The 14,035-nt window shown below is 38.5% G+C and overlaps 1 protein-coding gene across 1 annotated transcript; it reads right to left on the bottom strand.

The window, feature by feature from the left end:
* Positions 1-163: 163 nt before the first annotated feature.
* si:ch211-222l21.1 (parathymosin) lies at positions 164-2,922 on the bottom strand. Its single transcript, XM_028576182.1, has 5 exons — positions 2,711-2,922; positions 1,955-2,077; positions 1,493-1,556; positions 1,186-1,259; positions 164-1,058 (listed from the first exon to the last, which is right to left on the bottom strand). The coding sequence occupies exons 1-5, from the start codon at positions 2,759-2,761 to the stop codon at positions 987-989; spliced, it is 384 nt and encodes a 127-aa protein (XP_028431983.1). The 5' UTR covers positions 2,762-2,922; the 3' UTR covers positions 164-986.
* Between the last annotated feature and the right edge of the window lie 11,113 nt (positions 2,923-14,035).

The following is a 14,035-nucleotide window of genomic DNA, read 5'->3' as shown; positions in this document are numbered from 1 at the left end:
TTTTCCATCACCAAGTGAATGAGATTATTCCTGTTCCTTCCTGCATCTAAACCAGCCATTTTCCAGGTTAAGAAAAATTGGGTCAAGTGACATCATCTACTTATAAAGCTATGGTTTTAAGAAGCACTAATGATCAGGTAACATACACACAAAAACATACTTAAGTAAAAAGACAATTTATTTGTTAATCAGAATATACAAAGCAGTGGCTGAACTAACCGAATGTCATTCTGGTTCTGAAAAAGGCAGTCTTGGACACAAAACTGGTCTACCCAGCCATAACATAAAACTCATTGAAAATGTAAGAAAAACAAAGTATAAATGGTACAAACTTGCGTGGAATGCATACAGAACAAATGACCAAAGCTTTAAGATTTAAGAGGGGTTAATTTACATTGCAAAATCCTGCCTCCATAAAACAAGGTCAAGCAATTTTATCATGGAGGTGCAAGACATAGCCCCTTTATTTATTTGCACCATCTGTTATGTTAACAGGGCAGCCAAGCCAAGGATTAACTAGCAGCTCAACACAAAAAAATTATGCCTCAACTAATAATGCTAACAACTGTCCATTAGCCCCTGCTTAAAACTTATCTTTGGTCCTTTAAGTGAATCTGAGAGGTCAACATGAGCCTTGGAGGTAAGCAGCTGCCTGTATGTATGAATCATCTGGTCAGCACTGACATAATAGAGATTGTGCTTCTAACATACCAATATAAAACCTCAAGAAATGAAAAAAACTGATCTCATGGTGTGGCCCAATTTGTACAAGTAGAAAAAAAGCTAATTTTAAAGACCAATAAATAACATTTCATAAAAAAGGATGCAGGGCCACTATGTTTCAGGACTCCAGTGCAATAGGATAACATGGGAGCAAACAAAAAAATATTTCTCAAAAAGAAAAAGGTACAGAAAGCACAAGCTCTACAACAGAATGTTGACCAGGCTGGTAAGACAGTGCTGCAAACAAGTAGCAGGGCAGAGACCTAAGCCTTCACCTCATCCTCTTTTGAATCTCCATTTTCCTCTGTTTTCTGCTTTTTTGTCTCCACCTTTTCCTATTTAAAAAAAAAAAAAAAAAAAAAAAAAAAAAATATTTCATGCATTAGCAAAGACTGAAGTTTACTGGATCAACAATAAAAACACTTGATTACAATTGAATTTTTCAGTCTTGTGACAACATACCTCCTCCTCTTCAGCTGCACGCTTCACAGGCTGTGCATCAGTCTCCTCAGCAGGGGGCGCCTCCTCTGCATCCTCTGTAAGCACAGTTTGTCACACTTCAGAAAATACATATTTTACTTGAGTGTAATTAAGACAAGATTCATGTAAAAATGTATCTTGTTGAAATGGAATTTTGGCTTCAAGGATACACAAGGTGACAGCATTTATGAGGCAAATCAGAAGCAACCATGGGAGAAAATTAGATTTTTAAACACTGTTGCTGATGATTTTTTTCTGAAAACAGTAATACTGCTTTATATGAACATACCATCTCCATTCTTGTGTTTCTCCTCTCCGTTTTTTCCCACTTTGTCACTGTGATCAGCACCATTCTGAATGAAGAGAGGGAAATGTCCATTAACATCATAAGTCATGATTGGGCTTTTATTATATGAGCAATACTGCAGAGAGAAACAAATCAAAAAATAAAATCCCAAGCATATTTTAAAAATCCTCCCAGAGTCTTACATGTAGACACTCCTCTGGAGACACTTAAAAAAAGGCATGTGTGTTGATCTTACTACTCCTCAGAGGATTAGCTACCAAGCTAGACTAGAGACACCAATGGAAACCAAAGGCTTGTTAGCGAACATCTGTGCCATTTCACAACCCAAACAAAGCACTGTGTGGAGAGCAGCTGAACAGGAGGGGGAGGCGGGTGCAGCGACACCTGCATGATGAGGGGTACTAAGACAAAAGGCCATGAGGCTGGTCCTCCTCTCCAACTCACTGTGCCATTGGCAGGTGCGTCCCCGTTGTCGGTCTTCTTATCCTTATCCTCCTCCTCCTCCTCTTCCTCCTCCTCCTCCTTTTTCTTCTTCTCCACTTCTACTTCTTTCTTCTCTTTCAGCTCCTACAAAATAAAAGCATGCATCTTGATCAATGTGACGGTCCAGCAACGAGTTTAATACCACACGTTCTTACCACGTCTGCTTTTAATTAAAAGAAAGCTCGTTTTGCATATGTGGGATAAAGTCTAATTCAAGGAAGACTATATTAGACAGAGGCAATGTCGAACGTTTTCATCTCAACTCGTAATGTAACGTTAACGTTAATGTAACGTAAACTGTGGCTTCCCGCCCAGGAGCAGCTCCGCTTCACCAGCTCCTTTTTAACGTTATCGCTTTGTCTACAAGACATTTTAGCTAGCTAAGCACATCACATAGCTACGTTTGAATTTCCAGACAATATTTAGCTGTCGACGCTGTTAATTACAAATAAGTCACCTTGTCGGTGTATGGTTGTCGACAAGTGGCATTTCAAGATAACGTTGTCATTTATCGCTAGGTAACGTTGTGACACTTTCCCCAATTAACGTTACGTTTTAACTCAACATTAAGTACCGTTACTGCAGTCACCGACTGTTGTTTAACCCGAGCTAGCAAAACCAATTGTTAACACAAATAAAACAACTTTAAAAAGTTCCAAAAGCTTTTAACACGACAGTTCAACCGAGAAAAAGACAATAAAACTGAATGAAACGCACCTTGGCTGTAACCTCTGCACTTGCGGTCGTGTCAACAGCTGTGTCGGCCATGGCTAATTTTGTGAATTAATTTAGATAATAATATTCTTGTTCAGAAAAAGATGTTTTATTTTTTGGCTCTTTGCCTTCGTGTGGATAGATGTCCAAAGGCGCTGAGAGAGAAATGGTGTCTGACTGTCTCCGCTTTTCAGTCGAGTTCGTTGAAAATCCACTCTCGTTGGCTACAACGGGTCGATCCCGCACACGATTGGACAATGTCGACCACCGGAGAATTTGATTAGAGGAATATCCTGTCAATTATGGCAAGGCGCCCCGCCTACTAGCTATCTTATCGTTGATAGGTCAATGGTTTTAAAGCACTGCACTATGGTACCAGACTTCTTTTTTTCTACTCATCAGTTTGCGTTTGATTTTTGTACCTACATTTTGAACAATGGAGGTAAGTGGCCAGTTGTTAAAGTTATACAAATCCATAAGGGTCTTCTGACGGCTGAATATTGTGTTAATTAGATGCAGTGGAAAAGTTTCTAAACATATGCCCACGGGCATCTTTTGTCTTAGCGCTCTTTCTCTCCAGAGATGGAAAAAAAAATGAATAATGCGCCTCGAAAACATTGCGGCCACTCCTCCTTTCTGTATTTAACCCTTGTAACGAAATGTGTTCCTGGTTAAGTGTGCTTAGACTTTCACTATTTTACGAACCTGGTAAATAGAGTCAAACCAGTAATAGTGCACATTAGACACACAAAGCATAATTAAGCAATTCATTATTCTATTACAAAACTATATACCCTGAAGACGCAACATAGACTACCTGCATAGCCTGAGAGCTAGCCTATACATCCACTTTACAAATGGAAATGTATTCAAATATTAAACTTGGCAATAAATAATTGTTTGATATCAATGTACATGAATTGATAAATAACAATTATACTTAGATTATATTTCCTTCTAAAGTATTTCTGTAGTCATTGGAGAACAATCAGTTAGTAAATCTAGTTGCAGTTAGCAGGAAATGTGTTGCTTTGTGACTTGTTAGTCTATCAGAGACAGTAGCCTAATGGTGTGTAGTGTGTGGTAGTAAGTGTGCACAGTAATGTGTGAAAACTTTTACAGCATGCATTGAATTACAGCTATTGTCATAATACTGTTAAAGGTGACTTTAATTTTCCCCCTTTCCTGTTAATTAAGAAACATTTAGTCTTGCTGATAGAGGGTTTTGTCTGATAGCCCAAACTGACTGTTTTTCTTCTCCTTCAGAAGTTTTTGCACTTGCTCATCCAACTGTTAAACCAAAGGAAGTGGGCGCACACAACTTTGTGGGCTGCAAACTCTTTAATTTAAACCTGCATATGGTCGGTGCCTCACTGTCAGTTAAAAAGAAGGCAAAATATTTTTCACAGGTCTAATCTACACATTTTGTGTCATCACTCTCTGACCTACAATGGAATGCCTCAAGTTTCAACTAAATCATTTGACCGTGAACAACCTTACTTGCCACGCCTGTTATTGTTTCCACCCACGCACGGTCGTTTTCATAAAACGTTTACCTGCAGTTATCAGATAGTTGTCAGAGCAACAGAGTAATTTCCACTTGTGTGTTCTGCAGATACTATGGATCAAAGATTCAAATATTTCTAGACTATTGTTAATCCGTAACTTGCCCCAACACACCCAAGTATTATTTGACACAAGTATGTTTTCAGTCTCTAATTTTAGGGCCTCCTAGGACATAATCCTACACCGCCTCACTTATCTTCTCCATGCCATGCCAGAATTCAAGCCACTGAATTTAAAGAAGCCTCCAGGCCCTATTTAGTCATTCACCTCACATTCATCTGAAATATAATTATAAAGACTGTAATTACATGCAGAGATCAAAGGGTTGTGTGTCAGTGTAGTAGCTGGTTACTTTGAGATTTATTTTCTGTCTCATATAAGGATGTTTTTTCACCTATGCTGAGTATTGTTCTACCATATATTTAAAAGATTGCTATTTTTAATATGAAAGCTTTTGATATATTATGTGAAAGACAAAAATCTATTCGTCACAAACAACGAACAACGAACAAAAAATAATGATATTGATACAGCATTGGTTTTAAATTGTGTGGTTAAAAATTAATACACAAAGCAGTAATAAAAGACATGTCACTGCACTAAAAGACAAGGAATCATCTTGGTATTGTGTTATAGCCCTTGATTTAGGAAATGAAGACCATGTGGAGACTGCAGAGCATTGAAGCAGACATCCCCAATGTAATGGTCTTCAGTAGATCCACAGGAGGAACAGAGGAGCAGAGTAAAAAGCAGCAGAAGGCATTACTCACTCTTTTTCTGTAACTGGAAAATGGGAGCAATCTGAGAGAGGGGGAGTGTTTGTGAGATCATTTCCTGTCTTTTTCTTCTTATTTGTCTACCTCAACATGTTTCCATATGCCACCACTCTGTAACAGAAGGAAAAAAATCCTTCTATGGGCAGCCTGTTTCAGGTAAAGACGTGAACTAAACTGTTGCAGCAAGTAGGGCAGTCAAGGAAAAGTTGAATAAGAGATGCAATTTAGGTGGCAATCTTTGCAAACCAACAACTTGAGTGTTTACCACACTTTCCAAAAGTAGGAACTGGAAACCCTTCTTTTAATACTATTCAAAGTTATGAAAACATAAATAAATAAAAGAAAAGCCTCTTTGTGTTCACATTGACACTTTTGAAAGTGTAATATTTTGCATCAGTTCCCATACAATGGGGAAATATTTCTTTGAATGTTAAATTGTTTTCTCTTTGAATGTTAAACTGTTTTCTGCTCTAACAGGTCAGAGGATATAAGATGGGAAGTACACCACCTTAATTTCACCTTAAGTCTTCAGCACAAAGGACTGACCTGACTTGTGGAATGTCAGTGCTCAGGGGTTGAGCAAAGTGGGGGCCCATCAAAGAGCAAAGGTCAGGATTAGGCGGGGGAAGGGTCCCGATAATTGGAGGAATTGATGGGGGCAAACTGAGCTCTTTTGTTTTGAACAGCAGTGTCCTGCATGGTCTGGCTGGCTTTCTCATGGTTTTCAGGTCCTGCAGAGTACAGGGACAACATAAAGTTGACTTCTCAGTGGCACTCTTTAGTTGAATGCACAGTGAGGGAGAAAGTTATTGATCTATAATTAACTGCATTAAGTGCAGTCATTATTGACGGAAATGAAAACATGTCTAGTAGTGCCGCCACAAGGCCCCCAGAAGCTTGTACTGCATTTTCAAATGAAAACGGCCAGGCAAGATCTATTTTTAATGGAACAACAATGAATTTTTATGAATAATTTTCTTTAAGGTTCTGCAAGAAGTAAAATATTCTTTTTTATTTAATTTTTTAATTTATTTGACGTTGTGATACAAATTCTTGTAGTTACCATGAAAGTGCATCCCAATAATAACACAAAGACCCAAGAAAACATAAAACAAAATATAACATCAGCAAGAATAATAATCAAAAACAAATAACAAAAAATAAATAAGTACACAAATATATGGATACATGAAATTAAACAAAAATAAGTTTACATTCAAGGAGTCAATAAAGTTTCCACTTAAAAGTGAATACTAAATAAATAAAATAACTTGTTGTAGCATAAACTGTTTACATTTTAAGACAGAGTAGAACATAAGACAACATTTAGAAATGTATTATGTTATTTATTCATTAATGATCGCTTTGGGACTATTATGTCACTGCAGCAGCCAGTTATAGGATTCAAAAAATAGAAAACTAAATTAGTATAAAGGTGAGCAATAAAACTAACATTTAATGCAGTATAAATAAAAATATTCAGCAAAAGTGAAAACGCAAGTCAAGTAAGAAAACAGAAAATCAATTTATATGCAGCATGAAACAGTAATTCAAAAAACTGTATCTGAGTCTACAGAAACCCACATCATGTAAACCAAAGCTCCTCAGAGGCACTGTGCCAAGAGCTCCTGAAATCCTGCTGCTCTGGATATTGTTGGGGTTGTTGGGATTGACATGTCTCTTCAGTGTTGCATGGATTAGTCTGTGAGTGCTTTGAGGATTTAGTCTTTTGGTTTCTGTACACTCGGATTTAAAGCAGTGTTTGCCACTATCTCAAGCCAGTTCTAAATGGGTGTTTTTCAAGTATGTGTGTTGTTTCCTTCCCTGTTTGTGATTATTATGGGCAGGATATCAAGGTTCAGCCAAGGTCTGTAGAGTGTTTTTCTGTTAACATTGGGTTATGAACTCTGCTGTTTCTGGCTCCATTTTTGATGCACAGGAGCCAACTGCTCCTGAGTGTAAAGTAACTGGGGTATTAGCCTACTACCGCCTCCAAAACTGAGGCTAAGAATTCTCTCCATAAAAAGATGTATCATTCGATCCAGGTGAGGGAGAAGCAACAACCATTTGAGAGGAGTTCAGATATTTCAGGGTCTCATTATTATCAAATCGGGCTACAACGGTCAAATGCAGTAATGTAGCCATTATATGCATGGTGCTGAAGAGAGAGCTGAACCATAAATCATGCTTATTGGCTGTTCATCTTTAATTTGACCCTTACCTCTAAGTAGTGACCAAAATTATAATGAGAATACAGCTAGCTGAAATCTTGGAAAACCTCAAACTCTACATTGGATGGTCTGCCTGTGGGGGCCTCCCACTGAAGGACTGGAAAAAGATCTCAGAACAGATTCAGGACATGCCACAGGGAATACATCTCCCAGCTGGCATGGGAGCACTTGGTGGAGGTGTTGTAAGAAACTGTTGGGGAAAAAAGTCATCTGGGAGACTCTACTGACTGTGTTGCCACAGCGACCTTGACTCAGAAAAACTGCTAGAAAATGAATAGATGGATGAACAGATGGACAAATGGATGACAGATATGATGTGTAAATGTATTATGTACTCACATTACAGAAGCCAAGATACTGCATGTATTCTGTAAATTGTATACAAAACATAGGTTGAAATGCAGCAGCAGTGGCAAAAGACAAGCACATTTCAGTGTCCTATTGCAGTGCAACACAAAATCTGTCAGCGAGCACTTTGCTCCTCCTAATTGACAGTATTAAAACCAATACCGCACATGCATAATGCATTTCTCATTAAACGGACACAAAGAACTAGAAAGAGTCTCATGTAAACAAACATGATACATATCTATCTATTCATATATCGTTTGTTGTATTATCTTTAGCTGAATTGGATTTTTATTGTTGGTGCTACATCACCGTATCATTAAAGTTTTATCTTATTTTTCTTACACTTCAAATTACAATGTCTTTTATAGATCTTGCATAAGTTGTGCTTTTTGTAAAGATTTTAGTTTTTTTTCCATTCAGATAACCTGGTTATTTTATGGCCACATAAACACACCAGAACCTGAAAAATACTACTCTTGATGTTTGCTGTATAATTTACCAAGATTTCTCATCCAAAAGGTATTGAAAATTGAACATACAAGAATTATTCAACAACGTATTGCATCTACGTTTTCAAACATTGTCGTACAGGACAGTATATTAAGGGTGCATAATTGAATAAGATTTAAGATTTAGATGTATTGTCCCAGAGGGATATTTGTTTCCACAGTCAGTTCCACAAACAGTGATACATAATAGAAACCCAGATGCCAGTGATCAAATGGATACAATTCATGCATCATTTGTTTTGGTATTATATAAAATAAAACATATTAAGAGACGGTTATTAATCAAAGGTTATAATAACAGCACTGTTATATTACATTTCCTAATGAGTTAAAATGTCTTTAAGGTTTTATAAACCTAATAGTAGCAAAAGTTCTTCCTCTGCACTGCTTAAATTCAACTGCACTACCTTATTTATTTCACCTTCTATAGCTCCACCCCTGCAACTGGCTTGCCAGAGAAAAGTGGAAATTTCCAGTCATTCCTTCTGCTTTGCAAGAAATGCTCCTCCTCCTTCTAGTTTCCCGCCTTTCCGCCTACCTGCTCCTTCCTGTTGCAAACTGGCCTGAAGACCTCCCAGCCCTCTGCTGCTGAACCTTGTGGTCCCCAGCACGTTTTACTGTGTACAATGAGAAAACGTGCTATTTCTCACATGTTTTTATGCTTCTGGCATCATACTTGGTCTATAAATGTATTAGCACAGAAATATGTTCCTTGAATTATATAATATAATATATACTTATCTGAAGTGCACTTATCTGAGAGAGTTTGCCCTGTTTCTTTGTTGACTATTTTAAAAATTACATAGTATCTCGTTACCCTCTGAATTACTATTAAGGTTTAAGCTATGTGTAAATACTAAATTAGCTCTTGAATGATGAACAATTGGGGTTGGTTTGGGATCACAGAACAGATGGTAGATTTGCATTTCTATTTCTCTGGCTGATCTGATATTCTGGTGTCTGGTTTGTTTCAGAGATAGCTCATGCTCCAAAGCTTGTCTTCAACTGACTTGCCTAGGAATCAAGAAATGTGTCTAGAGCTTTGGAGAAAACAAAAAAGGCCTACATGTAGCGCAGATTCTTGAAAACAAGATGATATCTGTTAACGTGTTTACAGCCTAAGAGGTCCAGGCTATCTCTACGTACATCTGTGGTTTTACAACTTCCTCTTAATTCAAGACCACAGTATAACCGTGTACACTTAAGCAGCCCTGATGCCTGCTAGAGAATCATTTTTGAAAACTACAACTACAGCCACGAGACAGCTGCAGTGGACAAGTTTGAGTGTGTTGATGGCATGAGGCACACTGACCTTAGACCCATTGTGAAGCACCAACAAAGAGCCATCTGCACAGCAACCAAAGCTGAGATGAGGGACTCACACACAGGGGGATCGAGGAGGGGGAGGGACACAGGGACCTGGAGAGTGTCAAAAAAAAGAAAACAAATCAGCGATAAAGAAACATTTGAATGGGACTTGATCAGCTGGATCATGTCTGAAACATCAAAGCAGTTGGTTATAATATCTCAGAGGTTTGTACAGAAAGAAAACAGGAAGCTGCACAACATATTAGCCCAGAGAGTGTATGGATCTCTCCACTGCTGGTAAAGTGGAAGACAAGAGCTGCTGGCCTAATCACTCAAGAGCACATTTCCTGCCTCTTGCATGATGAGATGAAGTCAACTGAAGCCGTTCAAGGCTAATATTTAACCCAAACCTTGATCGCAAACAGGGTGGGTATCTCATTCATTCTGCCTGCAGAAAAATAGTTTCCTTGTCTCGGGAATTGATCTGAATTGTAATTATATATTTTATAATAGGTTCATATTTTGCATGTAAATAGGTTTCATAGTGCAACCAAAATATAGTTTGTCTTACAAATGGGGTGTATTTCAAAATGGTGAAAACAAAGACAAAATGGTGTCAGGGGCATCTGTAAAAATCAGAAATGTTTCACAGGTAAGACATGAGAGTCAGGATTGCTTGGCAACAGCAGTAAAAAAAAATAATCTTGCAGCCTGTGTGGTAACGGAGAAACTGACCTTGCTGCCACCTAGTGGTGCTCTGCTAGTACATGCTGGGGATCAACCGGCACTAAAAATAAGAATGATAAAAAAAAAAACCTTCTCTAAAGCAATATATGTGCAGCAAGATGAAATAGCCACAATTACCTGTAAGGTGTAAACCCATAATTGAAGAAGGACTTGCTAGAAAAAAAGTGATATCCTCTTTCCTTAACAGTGTTCGAAAATATGTTCAGTAATTTGATTGGCTAGAAAATGCACCAGCTCTCATGTTGCTAAGCAACATTCATGGAAGGGTTGGATGTGGGTGGGAGAGTTTGGGGGGAGGGGGGTAATGTGTTCGTCTAGGGGAGGGAGCATTGTGGGTGCAGGCAGACTGACTGGGGAAATACCTGGCAAAATTCCCAGATAAACAAAAAAGAGAGAAATACATGCTGCATCCAGATAACAGTTTTGTCTGAGATAAAGGGAAGAAGGCATTTTATAAGTGCTAACACAGTTTGTTCCCAAAGCAGAACAAGACTGCATAGGGACAGGAAGTGGATAGCATTTAACTGAAAACTTTGCCTAAGTGAGATGAAAGTTGACAAGAACTTTACAATACATAATAAATGGTTAGTGGCTTGAGACAAAATTAGACTCCAGCATTAGTTTTTAAGAGAACCACTATGATTGGCATAACAGAATATGGGCCGTTGCAGTCAATAAGGTGTAACAGTTTAACAAGGAACCGATGAATAGGCTACAGACAAGCATGTAGTTCCCAGATGAATGTGGAGAAATGCTACCTGTGCTTGCATGTTTTTGTCTGTGCGGTTTGGTGTGTCAGAATGAGTTGAATTAAATGCAACAATTGCACCAGTCTGCAACATGTATACAATCAGAATCAGATTTATTGCCAAGCAAGTTTGCACCTGCAAGGAATTTGCCGTGGTGTATTAGGTGCATACAGTAAACAATAAACATATTAAAAAGGTAATAAACAAAACAAAGTACTGCTACAGTCAAGGACATAAATACAGAATACATATACAGCATTACAATAAAAAAAGTATGTAAAAGACACTGAATGGAAAGAATGATAAGGACTAAAATGGCAAGAGATTATGAGTTGCAAAGCAGAAGGTGCAATAGAGAATGGGGAAACTGTTAGGCTTAAGGAAGGAAAAAAAGGTGGAAATGTGCTTATATGGAGAGGGAAGGGTAGGCTACACAGCCTGGCTGCAGTTGCTGGTAGGTACAGCCAGCAGAAGGTGGGCCTTGGAAATGGCTGATGCAGGCGGTCTCTACAGGCAATGAGGACTCTTTGTCAGGAATAGGAAATTAGGTTTCTGTTGTGATTCAAAGGAAGGTTTCTATGGCAATGTAAAGAGCCGTGTGCACAGAGAATTTGTTGGGAGTGGAGGGGGCTAAGTGAGAGTAGAATTTCAAAGAAAGCAGCCTCCTCTATCTCATCTCCCAGCACCGCCACCCCTCTGCCTTTCCACAGCACCCTTTTATCTCTCAAAATCTGTTTTCATAGCCACACAGTTACGACTGCAAGGGGGATTATCCTGAGCAAACCGAAGTCATTGGTCGATCAGTCACAAATGTTTACAAAGTATCAATTTCACTTCCCGAAATCGCTGCTGTCAAAACCTCACTGGAAAAAACTTGAACAGATAAGCTAATTAAAACCACACAACTCAAGCTAGATAATCAACATAATAACATATATGTTTCTTTCTTGTTTAGGGTACACTTGTCAAACGTGTCAAATCATCCCCTTTCCTTGTACAGCCCATGATGAAAAAAAGTATGATGGCATTAGTTTGACCTTAAAAACCTAAATATAGTAACACCCTTTGTTAATTGTTTCACTGTAAAAAATTCATTTCTTAAAATAAGTTCCCGTCCTGATGTTCTCTTTCGTACTGAGGAAGTTGCTCACTGCAGCAGTGACTGTCATCTTTGCCCCAACACAGGCTCGCACCAGGATGTTTGGATTAAATGAAATTTGAAACTCCTGAAGATCAAAGTGAAGGTTTTTTTCTTTTTATCCTTGCACATTTCAAGCCACACTGAAAATTAAAGATACAGATGCTCTTAGTACTGGTACACATGAAAATAATATGATGTGCCTACACTACAAATAGGTAACTGACATCATTATGGTGCATATAAACAGAGAACTATTTAAATGTAATAGTAAGGTCACAGTTTATTTAAATAATAACACTGATTTTATCACAGAGATCTGAATAAATGAGTGTGATCTGCCAAAATACATCTGAGAAAAATCATTATTAGTCCACCAAAAAAAAAAAAATTGTTCTAAATCTGTGTGTTCAGTGAAGCACTAAAAACTCCTCACCTCCTTTTTGGAAACACAGACTCAAGGTCTCAGCATGCCAATTAGAATTACAAAAGGTTCTGCTGCCCCCAACCTTTTCGTTTGAGCATAGCAGCAAGTACCATGTAATGAAACGCTGCCAGTGCGGGAGGGCTCTACTGCGACCAGATTGTATAGTCAAAGCCAGATGGCAAGTCACACATCAAAAGGACAGCTGGTTACCAGAATTTGAAAAGGCATCTTTATAGCTCCAAACCTAATTAGTTCCTACTAAACAAATCATAGCAAGATACAGGCTTTGAACAGGCCATGCCAATAATTCACTATAAAAGGTGACATACACATAACATAATTAAGCTTTAAATGTTTATATATGCAAGCTATATTGATCTATACTGCCCTACAAGGGCAAAAGACCATATCTCGCTAGAGTGTGGAACTGAGAAAAATGAGCTCAAAATTTAATTTTAGACTTTTGACCTCTAGTTTGAAGTTACTGTACTCTGCCTTTGTATTGTATGCAAAAAGTGAGAGGTCACACCAAGGCAAAAGGCAACAACTTCCACATTATCAATATTTGGTTGCTGATCACCATTTACAAAATCATTATAGTAACCACCTGTATAAATTGTGATCATGGCATATATTTTTGATGATTTACAATTACTTATAGCCATCTACTTATTGCGATCCTGTACCCTGACTCAATTTGAGCATTCCAAAACAAAGTCAAAGAGCGGTAACTGGTGTTATAGTGTTCTGCCTTGGTTTCTCCTGGGCTTTTGGAAGTTACTGTTAAAGGAACGCGCTGACTTATTAGGACTTTAGCTTATTCACTGTATCCCCCCAAGTCCATACATACGCTTCTCATCTCAGTGCGTGTTGTAACTCTGGCTAGCGCAAACACCGCTTGCCTAGTTTAGCACAGATCCTGGAGGTAACCGGCTCCAACTAGCCTACTGCTCCCAATAAGTGACAAAATAACACCAACATTTTCCTATTTACATGTTGTGATTTGTATAGCAACAGCGTGTACAAATAACAAGATCACATGAGACACAGCCATCTTCTAACCATATACAAACTGGGAACTATATTGCCAGAAGGCGAAGCACTGCAACTTCTTCTACTTGGGCGGAGTGATTTGCTCGCAGCACACGAGAAGCCCCGTGTTGACGAGCAGAGAGTAACAACGGTGCTTTTCAGGTGTTGCGCTAATCACTCCGCCCAAGGAGATGTGCTTCGCCTTCTGAGAATATAGTCCCCAGTTGATATACTGTTAGAAGATGGCTGTGTCTCATGTGACCTTGTTATTTGTACACGCTGTGACTATATAAATCTCAACATGTAAATAGGAAAATGTTGGCGTTATTTTGTCACTTATAGGGAGCATTAGGCTAGTTGGAGCCGGTTACCTCCAGGATCTGTGCTAAACTAGGCTAGCGGTGGGTGCGCCAGCCAGAGTTACGACACGCACGGAGATGAGAAGCGTATGTATGGACTTATCTAACTCTGGGGGATACAGTGAATAAGCTAAA

The sequence above is a fragment of the Perca flavescens genome, chromosome 4, assembly GCF_004354835.1.
Source record: "Perca flavescens isolate YP-PL-M2 chromosome 4, PFLA_1.0, whole genome shotgun sequence".
NCBI classification, from domain to species: domain Eukaryota; kingdom Metazoa; phylum Chordata; class Actinopteri; order Perciformes; family Percidae; genus Perca; species Perca flavescens.
Note: the sequence above shows the minus strand (reverse complement) of the source record. Positions and strands in the feature narration are given on the sequence as shown.

Bases quoted from the DNA above. Each gene is read 5' to 3' on its own strand.
- si:ch211-222l21.1 (XM_028576182.1), bottom strand. From the start codon at position 2,761: ATGGCCGACACAGCTGTTGACACGACCGCAAGTGCAGAGGTTACAGCC. The intron at 2,078-2,710 runs GTGCGTTTCATT...TTTATTTTGTAG, and splicing joins GTGCAGAGGTTACAGCCAAG to GAGCTGAAAGAGAAGAAAGA. The intron at 1,260-1,492 runs GTATGTTCATAT...CTGTGCTTACAG, and splicing joins GAAACACAAGAATGGAGATG to AGGATGCAGAGGAGGCGCCC.